Genomic DNA, 21,440 nt, shown 5'->3' on the forward strand with positions numbered 1-21,440 from the left:
TACTACATGGTTCATAGTTGATTATGATTATTTGTGCTCTCTCTCTCTCTCAAATATTTACATATGCTTCCATTCCATTTCAATCAAGGCCGACCTTGCAGGACAAGTGTTTTCCAAGATACAAAATGACTTCCGACGCATTCAGGATTGCAGTCTTTGTTTCTCTATTGAAAATTTTGATGACCTTGTTGCAAAATATGCCACTAAAGCTCTTGAATTTCCTATAGTCCAAGTTCTAATTCAAGGTAACCTTTGTTAAAATTCTCACTTAATTTTTTCTCTTGTGTTTTTTTTCCCATTATTTTTATTTCATTCATTCATTGTTAAATGATTTCATTGACACTTTTTATAAATGTATTTCAGGTTTCATTGTAAATACTGAGTATTATCATCCATGCCATTGTTATGTCTTCAACACTGAGATGAATGCTCATATCATCACTGTCATGATCATCATCATCATCACAAACACCACTACTATTAGATCTAGTATCGTCATCATTGTATATATCCAAACTGCAACATTACATCACATACAAAGAACCGCTCAGTATCAAGCAAATGTAAAGAGTCCCTACATCAGTGTTTCCCAACCTATTTTCTCCCAGGCCCCACAATGACTTTTCAGAGCAATTTATGTCTCATCGGAGGCTGGAAAAAAAAAAAAATTATTTTTAATATTTTATCACAGTTATTTAATACAAAAGAATACACTAGTAACTCTTCTATTAAATACTGAGTATCAACATCCCATAATTATATACTTTCCTTAAAGAAATAACCACATTAGGGCATTAGAATAACTCTATACTGTGGCAAACAGCCTTCACACAATATTCTTGGCTGAAGGGATTGCTTTGGCTAGGTTGAGTATTGGTGTAGTATGTTTGCTGTGAAAAAAAGATTTTCACTAGTCCATCATCATCATCATCATCATTTAGCGTCCGTTTTCCATGCTAGCATGGGTTGGACGGTTCTACTGGGGTCTGTGAAGCCAGAAGGCTTCATCAGGCCCAGTCAAATCTGGCAGTGTTTCTACGGCTGGATGCCCTTCCTAACGCCAACCACTCCGTGAGTGTAGTGGGTGCTTTTTACGTGCCACCCGCACTGGTGCCAGACAGAGCTGGCAAACGGCCACGAACGGATGGTGCTTTTATGTGCCACCGGCACGAGGGCCAGGCGAGGCTGGCAACGGACACGAAACGGGGCGGTGCTGGCAACGGTCGCGAAACGGAAAGTTCTCTTACATGCCACCGGCACTGGTAACACATCTGCAATTTCCATTGATCGATTTCCATTGATCGATTTCGATTCTGATCCTCACTTGCCTCAATGGGTCTTCACAAGCAGAGTTTCGACATGCCACCGGCACTGGTAGCACATCCGCAATTTCCATTGATCGATTTCGATTCTGATCCTCACTTGCCTCAACACGTCTTCACAAGTAGAGTTTTGTGTCCCAAGAAGGGAAGGTATGCATACGTAGGCTGGCTCCATCCCATGTAGAAGGCCACGGGTTGTGGACTCACTTGTCCTGCCGGGTCTTCTCGCGCACAGCACACTTCCAGAGGTCTCGGTCTCTAGTCATTTCCTCAGTGAGACCTAAAGTTCGAAGGTCGTGCTTCACCACCTCGTCCCAGGTTTTCCTGGGTCTGCCTCTTCCACAGGTTCCCTCAACCGCTAGGGTGTGGCACTTTTTCACACAACTATCTTCATCCATTCGCCCACATGACCATACCAGCGCAAACGTCTCTCTTGCACACCACAACTGATGCTTCTTAGGTCCAGCTTTTCTCTCAAGGTACTTACACTCTGCCGAGTGTGAGTACCGGCATTACACATCCATCGGAGCATACTGGCTTCATTTCTAGCGAGCTTACGCATATCCTCAGCAGTCACGGCCCATGTTTCACTGCCATGTAGCATGGCTGTTCGTACACACGCATCATACAGTCTGCCTTTCACTCTGTGCGAGAGGCCTTTTGTCACCAGCAGAGGTAAGAGCTCTCTGAACTTTGCCCAAGCTATTCTTACTCTAGCAGTTACACTTTCAGCACACCCACCCCCGCTGCTGACTTGGTCACCTAGGTAACGGAAACTATCAACTATTTCTAGTTTTTCTCCCTGGAAAGTGACGGAAGTTGGTCTCAGAGCATTTTCAGTGTTTATTGTTCCTGAGCATCTGCCACATACAAAAACCATCTTCCTAGTTAGCCTTCCTTTGACATTGCTGCATCTTATAGAGTTTCTACCTACACCTTTTCTACAGATCGAGCAGGGCCATCTACCTGAAGGTGTTTGTGATTTGTCTACCTTCCTACTGATTACGACTTTGGTTTTAGCTAGATTGACTCTGAGGCCCTTCGATTCTAATCCTTGTTTCCACACCTGAAACTTCTCCTCCAGTTCTGATAGCGACTCAGCAATTAGAGCAAGGTCATCAGCATAGAGGAGCTCCCAAGGGCATCCTGTCTTGAATTCCTCCGTTATTGCCTGGAGGACTATGATAAATAGGAGGGGGCTGAGTACTGAGCCTTGGTGGACCCCTACCTCTACCCGGAATTCTTCACTGTACTCATTTCCAACCCTCACCCTACTAGCGGCGTCCCTATACATGGCCCGCACAGCTCTCACTAACCATTCATCTATCCCTAGTTTTCTCATTGCCCACCAGATAAGGGATCGGGGGACCCTGTCGAAGGCTTTCTCCATGTCAACAAAAGCCAGGTACAGGGGCTTATCTTTGGCTAGGTATTTCTCCTGCAGCTGCCTTACCAGGAATATAGCATCAGTAGTACTTTTCCCTGGCACAAACCCAAACTGCATCTCATCTAAACTAACTCTCTCTCTAATTAGTTGGGCTATGACCCTCTCCGTAACCTTCATCACCTGGTCCAACAGCTTGATACCTCTGTAGTTATTTGTATCTAGGGCATCACCTTTACCTTTGTAGCAGTTGACTATTATACTGCTACACCAGTCATTGGGTATGACCCCTTTGTGTATCACCTGATTAACTATATGGGTGACTAGGCTATAGCCGACACTACCAGACATTTTGAGCATCTCTGCAGTGATTCCTGATGGGCCTGGGGCTTTCCCTGTCTTCATGCTTCTAATTGCCTTAGCTACCACAGAACTATCAACTCGGATAGCTGGTCCCTCTGTTGGGTCAACATTCGGCAGACTCTCTTTATCCCATTCATTTTCTTCATTCAGCAACCTTTCATAGTGGCATCTCCAAACCTCTCTCTTCGCATCCTCATTTAGCGCAAGTGAACCATCTTCCATGCGAACACACTTCTCTCCTACCACATCACGATTCTCTCTCAAACACTGTCTTGCAACACGAAACACCTCCAGTCTTTGGTCCTCACGGCGCAGAACATTGGCAAATTTTTTCTTATCTGCTTCCCCTCTGGCTAAATAAACCTGTCTCCTAGCTCTCTTTTGGCAGTCTGATACAATTCCCTGCTACCCCCATTTTTCCAGACCTTCCAAGCCTGTCTTTTCTCTAATAGCCCTGTCTACAATATTGTTCCACCACCACGTTATTCTAGGTCGAGAGGGGACTTTGCACCAGCCACAGATCTGGTCAGTGGCTCTCAGCAGGTTGTCCCTTAGAAACGTCCAGCTGTCTTCTACCCCCTGTGATGCTCTATCCCCTTCTACTTCGTCAGAGGCTTCAAGTAATATGTCCCTAAATCTCTGTCCATTTGCAGGATCTTTAAGCTTCCAGATCCTTCTTCTCCATATTTGTCGTCTTCTGGTTGTCCTCCTAGTCCTGATCCTAAAGTCACTAACTACCAGTCTATGTTGTGGGGTACATTCTTCACCTGGGAAGGTTTTGGCATTATAAGCAGCCATCTCTCCCTTTGCCTTGTAAGGATGTAGTCAATTTGGCTGGTATGTTGGCCCGATTGGTAAGTGACTAGGTGGCTGGTAGGTTTCCTGAAGTTAGTGTTGCAAATCATAAGATTATTTGCATCGCAGAACTCCAGCAGCCTGGTTCCCTCCTCGTTGCGGGAGCCATAGCCATAGCCTCCATGTACGCCATGGAAGCCCCCAGCATGTCGTCCAACGTGACCATTGAAGTCACCAGCCACAAAGATAAGGTCTCTGTCGTTCGTCAATGAGGTAGTCTGCAGTAGAGTGTCATAGAATCGGTCTTTCTGTCCATCGGGTAGCCCCGACTGAGGAGCATAGGCTGATATAATGGTTGCTAAAAACTATGATGAAGCACTAATCTAATCTTAAGTATTCTGTCACTTACTCTGATTACCTCAATTACTTTATCTACCCATTTCTCAGCGATAAGTATACCCACGCCACCAACCCCGTCAGGTTCCTGCCCAGAAAATCTTGTACCTGCGTTCCTTGCCTGTGAGGAACCTAGCTGATCCTCCTCTCCACCTTATTTTTGCATGCAACATATATCCACACATCTCCGTTCAAGCATCTCGACTATCTCACCAGACCTACCTTTCAGAGTGCCAACGTTGAGGGTGCCAACCCTGAGGGTGTGGAAGGCATGGGCTCTAGGACCCTGGGACGGTGGACAGTAGCTTCGTGTACCTGAAAAGAAAGCTCGCATTTGCAGAATTCATGTGCAAGAAATGAAGTAGTAAAGTAGCCTTCAGTACAACCTGCATAACGCTAGCCTTTCATATTTTGCACTGTATGAACATTACCTTACATAGGTCGAGACTAGGGGTAGGGAGGGGTATGGATGGTGAGAGCATTTGCAGTCTTCATGGGAAGCAACCCCGGAATGGAAGTCCATATCCCATTAAAAACAATTTGTATCCTATGCCCCACCTCAATTTTCCCAGGTCCCACCAGTGGGGCATATCATGTATTTAGCATATAGACATATAGGGGCAAAAACACACTAGCATGTCCACTTACAAACACATAAGTGCCTACATACACAGGCATGAATACTCATGTAAACATATATGCATACAGACACACATGCATATCTTTTTTATTTTTTGTATAAATGTAAGCATTACATTGTGATGTGCACAGCTTTGCCTTAAAATAATTGTCCCTACAAATATACATGCACAGGAACACACACACACTCTCTCTCTCTCTTCTGAAACATTTCAAATTGTGTGTGGAATGCATTTCTTCAAATATTTCTGTTTAACCATTTTCAGGGAAGGATAGAAGCCAGTCCCGATTGTCTTTGATGTCAGACCGTCAGGACTTGGATAGTGTTAGTGTGGCATCGAAGAACCATCAGTCAGAAACTGGAAGCACACGGATGCGGAGACGAGGATCCGATACATCCTGTATGTTAACTCTAAATGTTTTTTCACTTTCTTATTATTATGCTATACATCCACATCAACTGCTCTGTTAATTATGAAATATTGCTATATGCTTTTACTTGCTTCAGATATTGTATTATAACCATGCTGGGGTACCACTTTGAAGGGTTTCTTTTTTAGTCAATCATATTGACCCAAGTACTTACTTTTAAGTCTGGTACTTATTTTGGCCATTCTGTGCACTGCTAAGTCATGGGGCATAAACAGAAACATGTTTTTCTTCAAGTGGCATCAATCTATAGACAGATAGAGAAATAGACACTTACAAACACACACACACACACTCATGCATATTTATAGGTGGAGGCATGGCTATATGGTTAAGAAACTTGCTTCCCAACCACATAGTTTCAAGTTCAGTCCTACTGCACAGCTTCTTGAGCAAGTGTCTTCTGCAATATCTGCAGGTTGACCAATGGATTTGGGAAACAGAAACTGAAAGAAGCCCATCGTGTGTGCATGTGCACATGTGTAGTAAGGAATGTGACAGTGTAGAGAGAAAGAAAAGGCAAAAAAGTGTGCCATGGAAAAATTGTGGCGATCAACAATCAAGGGTGAAGATCTGACATAAAAGCCAGTAATCAAGTGGTATTCAAGGTGCAAGGTACTCTAAGAATTAAAGTACTCTGAAAAATTGTTTGGATAGAAATGGAGCATCTACCCTAAGTACGTGATAATATAAGAGAAAGTAAATACACAAAGCCAAAAAAAAGAGAAAAACAAGATGAAATGCCACACTGTTTCCATCTATAAATTTCAGTCACAAGGTTTTGGTTAGTCAGTGACTATTATAAAGGACACTTGCCCAAGGTGCCATGCATTTTGTGTGAGATGGTTTATTCTTTGAAACAGTTAATTTTATTGCCAAATGTTCTTCAAATATGTCTCTATGCTGTCAGCGTTCTGCTGTTGATAAAATATATCAGTAGTGTACACTTGAAAGCAGTGCCTCAGCATGGCCAGTCCCTGAAACCAGTAAAAAAAATATACAATTGATCAAGAATAATGTGTGTGTGTGTGAGGTGATCTTAGGTTGGTAAGTCCAAAACAAAAACTGCTCTTTATATACTGTAAGTATAAAGGTGAATTTATTGTAATTGCAAAAATATGTTGTAATCTTTATATATAAAAGTAAGGTTGTGTGTCTGTCTCCTACGATTTAGATTCCTAACTACTCCCACATTTTGCGGTACAGTTTAACCAAACCGGGTATCTTATAGTCGTGATTCATATCGAGCCCTTCTGGGTATTAGCGTGCGTCTACGATGAGTCTACGATTTAAAAAAAAATTTACCATAATTTTTTTCCATTTTAATGCATTTTTTTCGCTATTATATAAGGGAAGTAACTCTCTAAAAATGTCTACGATGAGTCAACAATTTAAAAAAAAATTTACCATAATTTTTTTTCCATTTTTAATGCATTTTTTTGCTATTTTTTGGCTATAACTCTCTAAAAATGCTTATATAGTTATTTCCCTTACAAACCCGAGCAACGCCGGGCGATACTGCTAGTATATTATAGATGAACAATTAGAATTAATTTCAAAGGTCCCATATGGCAGGAATGTTGTCATAAAGGGCTGGCTATCCAATCTCAATTTTACTCTTTTTTTTTCTCCTGAATTTGAAACTTATAGTAATCATTCTTCTATAATATATTTATGTAGCTACAATATATATATATACGTATGTATGTATATATATATATATATATATATACAGGGGTTGGACAAAATAATGGAAACACCTTAAAATTTCAAACAAATTTATTTTACTATGGAGTAGAACCACCTTTGGCAGTAATTACCACTTGAATTCTATGAGATATGGACTTGTACAAAGTTTGAATTGTTTTCAAAAGAATTTTTGTCCATTCTTCAGCTAATACAGTCTCCAGTTCTTGTAGTAATGATGGTGGAGGATATCAACTCCTAACTTGTTTTTCTAAAATGCACCATAAATTTTCAATAATATTGAGACTTGGGGACTATGGTGGCCAGATAAGATGTTCAACTTCACTAGAACGTTCTTCGTGTCATTCAGTAACAACTTTAGTTTTGTGAATTGGTGCATTATCATCCTGAAAGATTGCGTTTCCCTCTAGAAGCAGTTTTGCGCCCATAGGATGAATTTGATCAGATAAAATACTTAAATAGTCTTGACTATTAATTCTGTCATGAAGAGAAAGCATTGGGCTGGTGGATTTCCAAAATATAGCCCCCCACCCCCGCCCAGATTATTACAGATCCTCCTCCACGTTTAACAGTTGAAAGAAGGCAGTTTGGGTCAAATGCTTCTTTTGGCTGTCTCCATAAATATACTGGGCTGGTGGTCAAAAATAAGGTAAAGGATGACTTGTCCGAGAAAATAACTGTGAACAGTTTTTGTGGAAACTGGGTTCTCAAGTTAGTCATTAAGCTCTGCAGTAATTTTGGGAGCTGTACTTTTGTGATCCTTTGTAACAATTCGTGTAAGAGACCGACAGTCCCGATCTGAAAGTTTGGGTTTTCTTCCGGAGTTTTGTTTCCCTCTTTCTCAAAGGCTGTCATTACTTTTAAGACAGTGCTTCTTGATACACCAAACATTTTGGCTGTTTTTGTTCCGCTAGCACCTGCCATACAAGCACCAACAATTTGACCTCTTTGAAAGGCCAATAGATCTGTCATTTTAATGAATTTTAATTACCTTTTACTGATGATATCTGAAAAGAAACAGCAATTTTAGCAAAACATATTAAGCAACACTAATAATAAATCAAAAAACAAAAATAAACAAGCTTTTGATGGTTTTATAGCTGTTTCAAAATTATGATGTTAGGTGTTTCCATTATTTTGTCCAACCCCTGTATATACATATATCGTTGAGAGGATGTTGACTTGGTGGAGATTTGGGTTCTCTGAGTGCTCTTATTATATTCTTGTTTACCATTTCATTTACTCTTCCACCAGTGAACCGGTCTCCTGGAAAGAACATGGACAATCATCAACACAGGTCTGTTGGTACTACAGGCAGCAAGTACCTTTCTCTCAACTTGGGTACCGGCAGTAAATTCCAAATGCCACCAGAGCCACCTCACAAAGACCAGTGGGTCCCAGATTCTACAACTGCTGTCTGTATGGTTTGTCGTGTTGAGCGATTCAGCATGGTAAGCATCTGTAATTTTGTACATACATACATTCACACATATACGTATGTAAGCATATATATATATATATATATTATATATATATATATATAATATATATATATATATATGTGTGTGTGTGTGTGTATCAGAAGATAAATTCTAACACCTTAATGTTCTTAATCAAATCAACCTCTCTGTCTGTATATCTACCCTCTTTATAATGTTAGCAATTAACATGGAAATAAGTATATGTATTGATGGAAAACCTCTATAAATGGCTTATGATTGCTCAACATTTTAAAACTGATGTAATACTTACAATGTTTAATAAAATGATGTAGTGTGAAACGATCGTACCAAATTACCGAAGATATTCTTGTCACTTACTTTGATTATAATCACCCCATGGATTTATGTGGATAACACCAAACAAAATTCTGATGCATCTGACTTAAGTACCATATTCATTTGAATCTAAATTTTGCTGAACTTATATATATATATATATATATATATACGCACACACACATACATGCATGCATACACACATTTCCACTTGTACTAATGTGAAGTCTGTATTTGGTTGTTTGACATGATAGACAAAGCAGCCAAATTTCCTCAAATTTTACTCCACCTTTTTATGGCAGAAATGAAGCAGATACCAAAAAGTAAGGGATGGTGGCAGCTGGAATGCCTTCAGTCAAAGATCTGCTTCAATCAAGCACTTCTCTGGAGCTAAATAACAACAATATTTACATTTCCATTTATACACAGATATTTATACACAGAAGGCATTCCAGCTGTCACCATCCGAATGTGGCCGTAGCCAGTACCGCATCGACTGGCCTCCGTGCTGTGGGCACGTAACAAACACCATCCGATCGTGGCCGTTCGCCAGCCTCGTCTGGCACCTGTGTCGGTGGCACATAAAAACACCATCCGAGCGTGGCCGTCTGCCAGCCTCGTCTGGCACTTGTGTCAGTGGCACATAAAAAACACCATCGAGCGTGGCCGTCTGCCAGCCTCGTCTGGTACCTGTGTCGGTGGCACATAAAATCACCCACTACACTCTCGGAGTGGTTGACGTTAGGAAGGGCATCCAGCTGTAGAAACACTGTCAGATCTGACTGGCCTGGTGCAGCCTTCGGGCTCCCCAGACCCCAGTTGAACCATCCAACCCATGCTAGCATGGAAAGCGGACGTTAAACGATGATGATGATGATATGCAAAGCAGGCATCAGGTTATACTCACCTGTATGTACAGATACATACACATGCAGACCTGAAGTTAGATGACTTTTGAATTGGTCTCAATACTCTGACACTTTAGTTGTAAAAGCATCAATAGAAAGAAGCTTGTCATGTGTGTGTTTGTATGGTGGTGGGGTTTAATGTGTCCTTGTCTTGATAAAGTGAGATATTTGTAAATGAGTATCACCATCATGTAAGTGATGGCCATCATTTTCCAATCTTCTGTGAAAATCTGTCTGGTGAGAGGGGAAATATTATGTTATTTGGAAACAGCTAAGGGTTGGTAAGAGGAAGGTCATCGAGCTGTAGAAAATCTGCCTTCGCATATTCTGCCTGATTTATGCAAGCATAGAAAAGTCGATGTTAAACCAATGATGATCTCATGCACATACACACATACACAACACATACACACACTCAACACATGCAGACACACATGCCACATACATTTATATGCATGTATATCAGCTTTTGTGGAGGCGCAATGGCCCAGTGGTTAGGGCAGCGGACTCGCGGTTGGAGGATCGCGGTTTTGATTCCCAGACCAGGCGTTGTGTGTGTTTATTGAGCAAAAGCACCTAAAAGTTCCACAAAGCTCCAGCAGTGGGTGGTGGCAACCCCTGTTGTACTCTTTTGCCCCAACTTTCTCTCACTCTCTCTTCCTGCTTCTTGAGTAACGCTGCGATGGACTGGCGTCCGGTCCAGCAGGGGGGAACACATACGCCACAGAAACCGGGAAACCGGGCCCATGAGCCTGGCTAGGCTTGAAAAGGGCGACGTTTATCATTTTATATCAGCTTTTATTGTTTTATATATATTGTTTTATCAAATCCTTTTGCAGTTTAATCGACGTCACCATTGCCGTAGATGTGGTCGTCTTGTTTGCAGAGGATGTTCCGGTAGAACCACCCTCATCTTTGGCATGATAGCCCGTACTTGCGATGATTGTTTTGAACAGATATCACGATCAAGGTAACTAATTACTAGCTCACACTTGTTGCCACAGCCAGTTTCTTTTAGCCTTTATGTATGTATTTAATGTATGTTTGTGTGTATGCATGTTATTTAATTCCTGCTCAGCCCTAATCAAGCAGATATTAAATGAAAGAAATACATAGCATTACTGTAAAATATCATGTATCATGTTGATGTAAGAAACTCTGTCTCTTTTACTCTTTTACTTGTTCCAGTCATTTGACTGTGGCCATCCTGGTGCACCGCCTTTAGTCGAGCAAATCGACCTCAGGACTTATTCTTTGTAAGCCTAGTACTTATTCTTTTGTTATCTTTTGCCGAACCACTAAGTTATGGGGTCGTAAACACCAGCATCAGTTGTCAAGTAATGTTGGGGGGACAAACACAGACACACAAACACACACACACACACATATATATATACATACACACACACACACACACACATATATATATATATATATATATATATATATATATGGCCTGCTCGGTTAGCCAGCGGGGTGGCGTCATTCGAAGGCTAAAACAATGCGAACGCATTGTGACCAGCGATGTGTAACAACATCTGATGGTCTGGTCAGTCACGTGATCACGTGATATATATATATATTTTTATATATATTCTTTTAAATTAATAGATTTTCTGTCTTCCTTGTCTTTACCTATTTTCTGGCATACAAGTCAAAGTTTCAGACCAGAATTTACAGCTAAAAAAGATAGGTTGACTTCTATGCCAAGATGACTTTGTTGGGACCAAAAATTCCATCTGAAGTACAGCAGGATTTGGAAAGTTATTGATGATGTTTGAATGTTTACATTACATGTTTACACTATATTCTGTGTTGGCTTGTATGCCAGAAAATATGGTATATATTCTAGACGAATTCCCCGTAAATGAAGTTTGTACATTTAAGATCAATTAGAAATGACTTGACACCTCATTGTCAGATGTTTATGATATTAAAATGTTTACAAGGCCTTCTTTTAATGTTTGCAGTATGAAAGATGAAAATGACAGGACTCCCTATCGTCCCAAAGATTCTCAGTCACGAAGTAGCGATGAGCCCCTGAACTATAGTCCAAGTTTAACCTCATTTGCTCCCAAAGACCATTTCAGCTTTTATGACCTGGCCGGTGCCATCCGTCAAACAGAACATCCTTGGAAACTGAAGCTTGACCCTGACTACAACAGCGATCTTCTGGAAGAATTTTACTATGAACAGGTATGTGTTTATGTGACCCCTTTTTTCTCTGTTTTCTTTTTTCCCTTCTATGTGGTTGTGGACTCGTTCGAACTGCACAACATCTTGGGCAAGTGTTTTCTACTAAAGCCCATGCTTACCAAAGCCTTGTGAGAGTATTTGATTGATAGAAACTGAAAGATAAAAGGGGAAGGATGTGTTGGGGAGAGAGAGAGAGATGGTGTGTGTGCGTAGGTGGATTGACATAGTGAGTGGTGTGAGGGGCAGGTATTGTGTATGGGGAGAGCAAGAGATGTATGATAGTGAAGGAGAATAGATAATTTAATGGCTTAGTTGGGTCATATGTAAAGTGGTGATTGGGGGAGAGAACAGTATAAAGATGATGGAGGGGATATTAAGTAAAATGATTCTGAGCAGTGAGAAAGATTAGGAAAAGCTGTAGTCATTGTTTGAAATATAAATATCATTGGTTTTTGTTTTTCTCATTCTCTTTTACAGGCACCGAGTGCATCTTTGTGCATTTCCATACTCAATGTGCACAGTGATCCTCGAAAATGCGGAGAGCTGATTCTTAAGCTTTGTGACGACCTTTCCAAACTGCTGAAACCCATCTCACCTGGAATGGCAAATAGTGAAATAGACTACAGCCTAGTCATTAGGTAAAGTAATGGCTGTTTAATTTCATCATCATCATCATCATCATTTAGCGTCCGTTGTCCATGCTGGCAAGGGTTGAATGGTTTGACCAGGGCTGGCGAGCAGGAAGGCTGCATTAGACCCCAGTTTGGTTTGGCATGGTTTCTAAAGCTGGATGCCCTTCCTAACACCAACCACCCTGAAACTGTAATGGGTGCTTTTACATGCCACCGGCACAGGTGCCATTTCCATGACACCGGTGTCTGCCACGACTGCAATTTTACTTGGCTTGATGGCTCTTCCTCTCAAGCACCATACAATGTCAAAGGTCTTGGTCATTTACTCTGTGAGGCCCAACACTCGAAAGGGGCTTTTCACTTGTTACCATATGAAGGGCCCTTAAGCTTCCAAATCCTTCTTTTCCAGATTGGTCTGCTTCTTGGCATCCTTCTGGCCTGGAGTCTAAAGTCACTACTATGCTGGGGAGGGGGGGCATTCTTCACCAGGGAGGGTCTTTGTATTTAAGAGCAACCATGCATCCCATTGTCTGGTGAGAATGTAATGGACCTGGCTAGCACAGTCACCTGATTGGTATATTATCAGGTAACTGACTGGCTTCCTGAAGTTAGTGTTGCAAATCAGTAGGTTACTTGCATTACAGAACTCCTGTAGTATTGTTCCCTCTTTGTTTTGGGAACCAATTCCATGGCCCCCATGTACTTAACTTAAATTTGAACTGAGAATTTGGTTGAATAAAAATTGCTTGGGGTATTGGGTGAACATTGCAGAAATGGATCTTAAAAGGTTGAGTAGAAACAGACCAATATTCTTTCAGAATGTAAATTAAACATGATTATTAGACCTGCCAAATATAGTGAAGAAAGTATTCAGCTGGCACTGGTGACAGTTTAATCAACCGTTTGCTCTCACCAAATACGTGGCCTCATACTTATGTTGGAAACTGTCATCCTCATCTTCCTTTCACGGTTGATAAAATAAGTACCAAACAAGTGCTAAGTTTGATGTAATCAACTAGCCACTCCCCTAAAAATTGCTGGCCTTGTGCCAAAATTTGAAACAGTAATAGTAATAATTATTAATATTGTTATATAAAGTTAACTTTGCCTTTCATCCTTTGAGGATTGATAACATAAATACCATTTGATTACGGGGGTGGGTGGGTGATGTAATTTGCTATATATGTTGTTTATTTCTTTTTTTTCTGTCTTTGGCAGCATGATGAGACATCTGTTGTTCCATGCAAAGGTGCGGTTTACCAGGTGCATGGAAAATCGCTTGATGATTTTGTGCGACCAATACTCAACTCTTGTTGATTTGCTAAAGGTACTACTTGCCTCCAACTACCCTGACCTTCCATCCATACAGGAACTCACGAAGAGTGAATCAGTGACGTAAGTTTGTGTTTGCTGCATGCTTTTCTACAATGGGTTGGTCGTGAAAGGCTTCGCCAAAATGGGATCTGTATAGGTATTGACCATACTTGAAGTAACCGATGAGATGCACCTCCACACTTGATGCAGGTCTCTGCTATTTAGACATCTGTTACTTTCTTGTAGACAGGAACTGTGGAGAAGCCTATTGGATAGATTGTACTTGTAATTTAACCCTTTTGATTCCAACCTTTCTGAGATTGCCCCAGATTCTGTGATACAAACTTATTGTTTTTAAAGTATATTAAATTAAAACCATCCCTTCAAAATTTCATGTTAAATTATTTTCCAAGCACCAGCTTAATAAACGACAAAGTTATTTTAATATATTCTTTATTGTTTTCAAAATTAATTGAAACAAAGATTGTATGTCTCAACAGAAATATGGTAGCAAAAGTATTAAATGCTCAGCCTTGTCACTGATTTTATCTGAGAATTACATTAAGAGTACATCTGTCTGTGGAATACCCAGCCACTTACAAATTTTATGCGCAGACAGTTCAGTTGATCAAAGAACTGAATCATCATCAATGAAACAGATGGAGATCCATTTATATACTTTCTTATAAATCTGAAGTGAAAATAACATTGTTGACCCTTAAGTCATGGGTTCTAAATGCATTGCAGATGTTTCATTGTATTTCCAGGCTGATCACTTTATTCTACCTTGACTCAGTTCAATTAGATGTCTTATTTAGACAGATACTAGGTCTTTGAATGAAAGTTCTTCATAAAAGACTGGTGTTTTATCCTGGAAGAAATGTCTCTCATACATTTAGTGTTACTGAAAACCAGAAAGGATCGCTAACTCTTTTCATTAATAGAGCTAGTGGTAATTTATTTTTTAATCCTTGCAATTAAAATATAAATGAATTACTTCACTCTTCTAATTATATGACATATCAGGATTAAATGTTTGTGCCCAGTAAGATACAAGTTACTACGCTAATCACATAGAGAAAGAGAGAAAGAAGGTAGATGTAGTGTGTTAAAGGTCAATATCTATAGCATACTAGGAACAAGTAAATTTACTGAATACTCCATCAACAGCTAAAAATATTGGCCTTGGGCCTAAAACCAATCTGTTTATTGTCAATGTATTATTCTCATATGATTTTTATTGAACATATTGTGTTTCAGACGCTTGCGAGATAAACTTATTGAAGTAGAACGCTTGCCGCTTGCTATGGAAGTTTCCACAAAATGTGGTCTTGATGCCACAGGTGTGTGGGCTGCATGGGGACGAGCTTGCCTTCGCTTCCGCAATTATCCTTTGGCACGAGAAAAATTTGCTCGCTGTTTAAAGGTAACTCATTCTCTTCTCATTTTTAGGGTTCTTTTTTTTTTTCCTCTTCATGTTAATTTTTTTTGTTTTGTTTTTATACACTAAATGTTGATTTTGTAAAGAATTGTCTGGTACTTTGTCAGTCTTAAAAAGGACAAAAGACAAAATGAGAAAGGATAAGGAAGAGGCACTGATATACCTCAAAACATTTTTGATCAGTGTACTATTTCTGTCACTTCGGGCCAGTATATGCATATATCATCATCATCATCATCATTTAATGTCCATCGCCCATGCTGTCGTGGGTTGGATAGTTTGTGAAGATCCAACAGGTCCGAGGACTGCATAATGCTCCAAATATCTGTTTTGGCATGGCTTCTGCAGCTGGATGCCCTGCCTGGTACCAACCACTTTACAGAGTGTTCTGAGTGCTTTCTTTCATAGAGCTCACCATGCAGCTTGAAAGTCTAGTATCTCCTTTGACTGAATGGGACTACTGTAGAAAAGAGAGGCTGGTGGCTTTATGCTATTGGATGAGGGGGTTAAAGTGTGGGAGAAGAGGCCAGAAGAGAACAGGTTTTTTACTGTGGGGTAACTAAATGGCTATTCACATTATAGAAGAATGGGTGGGTGTAACCGAGGTGAAGCTGGAAAGAGATAAAATAGTCAGGGTGGACCTTCTAGATACAAGAAGGTGGATAGAAGTGAGTAGAGATAGAAGAACAGGGAGTGTGGGTGAGCAGAGGTTGCAAGAGTGTATGAGGAGAGTGAGGGATGGTTAGAGATGGGGAATGGGTGAGGAGGTTGAATATAATGAATGAAAGAGGTTTTACACATTTTCTGACTGTCAAAGTCCACTTAGAAGATTTTAAGTCAACCTGAGTGTATTGTAGACAAAAAACTTGCCTAAGGTTCTGCAGTTGGATCTAGAACTACTTCGTTGTGAAATGAGCTTCTTAACCATAGATATGTTCTTTTATTAAATACTTTTATATGTTTCATTGCAGTATTTAATGATAGATTATTTGTGTCTTTCTTTTTTGTATACTTTTAGTGTGTATGTTTAAATCACCTCTTACTTATTTTCAACAGCCACCACGAGACCGCAACCTAACCCAACATTCAAATGCATTGCTAATGGAAGTTGTGGAATGTTTGGAGTCAATGCCTAATAGAGAAAGCACTGAGGTAACATATCTATAATTACCTACAATGCATCATTTCATTCATACACAAGCACACACACTGAGCTGTTTGTTCAGCAGATGCTTATTTCTCAAAGATAAATTTGATGGGATTTTTTTTTCTCCCTAGGTTTACTATTTTAACAGATAGGAGCATTATAATCTGTAACTTTAGAAAGCAAAGTTGAGCAGCTCAATAGAAATAACTTTTAGGCATATCCTAATCTTGAAAGTGCTCATTATTATAGAATATCAGAATATTGGAATACGTGAGAATAACAGAATATCTCCTTCACACACATATTTATACATATAGAGTTGAATTGTTATAATTTTAATTAATAGCTTCACAAATATTCATCTATTTATTAGATAGAAGTATATATATATATATATATATATATATATATATATATACATATATACGACGGGCTTCTTTCAGTTCCCATCTACCAAATCCACTGACAAGGCTTTGGTTGGCCTGAGGCTATAATAGAAGACACTTGCCCAAGGTGCCACACAGTGGGATTGAACCCAGAACCATGTGGTTGGGAAGCAAGCTACTTACCACACAGCCACTCCTACGCCTACATATATATACCTAGAAGCCCATTAGGTTAGAGCTTATCTCTCTAATCTCCCAAGCATTTAAATAACCGAAAGTACATGATTACTCTCTGATCAGAACAGCAGTCCATTACAGGGTTAATCCCAATCCCCTTCAGTTATTGCTGGTACTCATTTTCAGCTGAGTGGACTGAAGCATTGTGAAATGAAAAGCCTTGCTCAAGGACTCAAGACACTACCCAGTCTGAGCATCAAATCTATGACCTAACTGGCAGTTCATTAGTTGTGATCATGAGGGTACCAGTAGATATGATCAAGGTGGTGAGCTGGCAGAAACGTTAGCACGTCGGGCGAGATGCTTAGCGGTATTTCATCTGCCATTACTTGTGAGTTCAAATTCTGCCGAGGTCAACTTTGCCTTTCATTCTTTCGCGGTCGATAAATTAAGTACCAGTTATGCACTGGGGTCGATGTAATCGACTTAATTCGTTTGTCTGTCCTTGTTTGGCCCCTTGTGGGTAGTAAAGAAATAGATATGATCAACTGAACAGCCCGCTGGTGAAATTAATGTGCAAGTGGCATCACTCCACAGACATGCGTACCCCTTAATGCAGTTCTCAGGGAGATTCAGAATGGCACAGAATGCGACAAGGCCAACCCTTTGAAATTGAGGCACTATTCATTTTTGCCAGCTGAGTGAACTTAACAATCATGAACTTAGTACTCAATCCACTTAGCAACATGTTTTCAGTCCTCTGAGTAAGCTACAAGAAAAAAATAATTGCTATGTAACATATTAGTAACTCTGTTGTGTTAGTCGAGTTAATTATGTTACATATAATTAATTGCATAATTAATTACTCTGTACTGTCACTGTCCTACTACTCTACCTTGTACTGTTCTTTACTGTATCTCTTATTTCTTTTAATGTTCCGCATATTGATTGCTCTGCTATTCCAGGTGTCTGTGAAAGATTTCAGTCTTTCAAAAAGTGATCAACATGACATAATTAATGAGTCGTTTAGTCGGGTAAGACTTTCTCTCGCATAACGCTGCTGCTGCTGTTGCAACCACCACCACCGCCATCACCAGCAACCACCACCACCACACATTTCCACTGCCATCACCATCACCACCACAACCACCACCTTTAAATACACTCAGTATTAAAAAAAAGCAGGAAGAAATATTGAATAATTTAGTTCTAGAGGCACTATTTGCAAAGACAAGTTGGAGTGGTCTTGGCTGGAATGGCTTTGATCATAAGATTATAGCTGACCTGGGCTTACACAACTATAACAATTAATATATCCCCACCACCACCACCATGTAATAACCAACAACATCATTCATGTCTACATCTAATTCTAGAATGAGTTGAGGGAGCCCCTGTCTATCTAGTCACTCAAACTGCTAGAAATAGAAGCCAAATATAAAAATGTCAGTATAGTCACAGCTGCTAAAATCAACAGCCAAACTTTCACCTGATCATCCCTACTGTCTTAAAAAAGCATATGAAACAAATGGCACACTGGATAATGTAGTCCTTGATATACTGTATCAAACCAGTAAGGTAGGATATTCATGGCAGGGATGTTTTCAACCATAGATCTGCTTGATCAGGGCTGTTCTGGGATTAAATAACTACTAAAGCCCTCGTACACACAAACACAGCACATGAACACTTCAAGACGTCATACACTATATACCCTCCCATCGACACACTGTCATTTGTTTTGTTTTTTTACTACGTCTTATTGCTTTCTTCCTTTGAACAGGTCTATAACATCTAACTATAGGGCATTAACAGTCTCCTTGTTTTCTTTCCTCGCTTCCCCCAATTTAGCCTCCCCCTTTAGGCAAATTGTTTTCAATATTATTATTGCTGCTTTTTAATGTTTTTCATTTTGTTTAATTGTTTTGTTTTTGTTCTTTCTTTACCATTATGATTATTATTGTTGTTATTATTTTTATCATCATCATCATCATCCTCATCATCATCATTATCATCATCATTATTATTATTATTATTATTATTATTATTATTATTATTATTATTATTATTATTATTATTATTATTGTTATTATTATTATTATTATTATATTATTATTATTATTATTATTATTATTATTATTATTATTATTATTATTATTATTGCAGCAAGCTAGTAGAATCATTAGCTCATCTTTATGTTCTGAGTTCAAATTCTGCTACAGTTGACTTTACCTTTCATCTTTTCAAGTTCAATAAAATAAACACCAGTTGAATCTTGAAGTTGCTGTAATCAATTGCCCCCACCCCCACCCCTGAACTTGTTAGCCTTGTACCAAAAATTGAAACCATTATTATTATTCCTTTTTTGTTGGAACTCCTGAAGTCTTGCATGCATAGCAGGCTTGCTACCTGCAGCCTACAGTACCGTGCTATCTGTTCTTTTCAGCTATCTGATTATTCTGGCCATGCCAAGGAGATAAACCTTTTGTAACAGTTCTACTGGGCACTCTATTCCAATTTCCTTGATATTCCTCTTGATGCCTTCTGATACTGTTCCCAAGGACCCAACAATAATTGGCACTATATTCACCTTCATTTTCTATAGCCGGGATATTTCGTACTTAAGAGGGTTGTATCTATCTATTTTCTCACCTTCCTTGTTGACTATTTGTGGGTCGAAGTGGCATGCAACATCAACTATATAGCATGTGTGGTGCATCTTGTCGACCACCACTAGGTCTGGTCTGTTATGCTCTAGTATCTGACCTGTTTAGATTGGGAAATCCCAGAAGATTTTGCTTGTCTCTGACTCCGCCATTCTCTGTGGTTTGTGCTCATACCACATCTAGCTCCTACTTTTTACACAGTTTCCAATGTAGCTCTTTTGCTACCTGATCATGTTGCCACAACTTGTAGTTGTTATGAGCAAGTCTAGGGCATTTGTTTGTGATATGGGCAATGGTTTCATCCACCTTATTACAGATGTGGCACAGCATTATTATTATTATTATCATTATGAAGGCGGTGAGTTGACAGAATCATTAACACACTGGGTGAAATGCTTAGCAGTATTTTGTTGGCAGCTGCATTCTGAGTTCAAGTTCCACTGAGATTGACTTTACCTTTCATCCTTTCAGGTTGATAAATTAAGTACCAGTTATGTACTGGGGTCAATGTAATCAACTAGTCCCCTCCCCCAAATTTGAGACCTTCTGCTTCTAGTAGAAAGGATTATTATTATTATTATTATTATTATTATTATTATTATTATTATTATTTATTTATTTATTTATTTATTTATTTATCATTATTTATTTTTATTATTATTCACTATAAATATTATTATTAATAATAATAATAATAATATATATATTATTATAATACCAGTTGAGCACTGGGGTCAATGTAATTACCTAGCCCCACCACTCCAAATTTCAGGCCTAGTACCTATAATAAAAAGGATTATTATAATTAGTGGGGTATTGGTTTTGCAGAATCCTTAGTATGTCAGACAAAGTGCTTAGCCACATTTCTTCCAGCTCTTTTAATTCTGATTAATTATTTATTTCGTTATTCAATCATAATATACTATACAAAGTTCTTACTCCTTCTTCAGCACCAGACTCAGACAAAATGCTTAGAAGCATTTCTTCTGGGTCTTTACTTTATGAATTCAACAAGGTTATCTTTGCCTTTCATATTTTTGGTATTGATAAAAGAAGTTTCAGTTGAGCACTAGGGTTGGTGTATTCAACTTACCCCTATCCCCCGAAATTGCTGGCCTTGTGGCAAAATTTGAAACCATTATCATTAATAGTAGTAGTATTATTAGAGTGTTGATTTGGCTGGATCATTTGAATATAGAACAAAATTGCTTAGCAGTATTTCTTTCGGCACTTCCCATTCTGAGTTCAAATTCCACTGAGGTCAACATTGCTTTTCATCCTTTTAGGATTGGTAAAATATGTACCAGTCAAATACTGGGGTCAATGTAATCGACTTCTCCCTTCTCCTCAAAAACTACTGGCCCTGTGCCAAAATTTGAAACCATTGCCTTTCATCTTCTTAGGGTCAGTAATAAGTATCAGTGAAACACTGGTGTTGATGAAATCAACTAGTCCCCTCCCCAAAAATTTCAGGCCTTTTGCCTTTAGTAGAAAAGATTACTATTATTATTATTATTATTATTATTATTATTACTATTACAGGCATATCCCCCATATTATGAAAGTATTGCAATCGAGAAAATTTTACTGTAATATGGAGCCTTGTAATGCAAATTATAGTTTCCTGTTTACTTCCTATTATTTCTTTTTTTTTTTTAGCCCCAGGTCAGCTCTGTTATACCGTTCCCACCCCTCTTTTTTTTCTCTGACAAAGTATATATAGAGCTCCATTATTGAGTGTGTCCTTTTTTTTAAAAAAC

General features: G+C 39.2%; 1 protein-coding gene across 3 annotated transcripts in view; it reads left to right on the forward strand.

Moving 5' to 3' along the window:
• Nucleotides 1-21,440, forward strand: part of LOC115217108 (zinc finger FYVE domain-containing protein 26-like) — a 108,877-nt gene that overhangs the window by 68,569 nt on the left and 18,868 nt on the right. For 2 of the 3 annotated variants that reach the window (XR_005001249.1, XM_036507363.1), the window contains exons 27-36: nucleotides 89-245; nucleotides 5,166-5,300; nucleotides 8,290-8,486; nucleotides 10,561-10,691; nucleotides 11,692-11,917; nucleotides 12,395-12,555; nucleotides 13,768-13,944; nucleotides 15,124-15,289; nucleotides 16,361-16,456; nucleotides 17,980-18,048. Coding sequence is in view for 1 of the 3 variants with exons in the window: in XM_036507363.1 (XP_036363256.1) it covers nucleotides 89-245; nucleotides 5,166-5,300; nucleotides 8,290-8,486; nucleotides 10,561-10,691; nucleotides 11,692-11,917; nucleotides 12,395-12,555; nucleotides 13,768-13,944; nucleotides 15,124-15,289; nucleotides 16,361-16,456; nucleotides 17,980-18,048 (1,515 nt within the window). In the remaining 2 variants the exon portion in view is untranslated. The remainder of the gene's footprint in view (nucleotides 1-88; nucleotides 246-5,165; nucleotides 5,301-8,289; nucleotides 8,487-10,560; nucleotides 10,692-11,691; nucleotides 11,918-12,394; nucleotides 12,556-13,767; nucleotides 13,945-15,123; nucleotides 15,290-16,360; nucleotides 16,457-17,979; nucleotides 18,049-21,440) is intronic. The other variant, XR_005001250.1, reaches the window with a different exon arrangement.

The sequence above is a fragment of the Octopus sinensis genome, linkage group LG11 (assembly GCF_006345805.1).
Source record: "Octopus sinensis linkage group LG11, ASM634580v1, whole genome shotgun sequence".
Taxonomy (NCBI): Eukaryota; Metazoa; Mollusca; class Cephalopoda; order Octopoda; family Octopodidae; genus Octopus; species Octopus sinensis.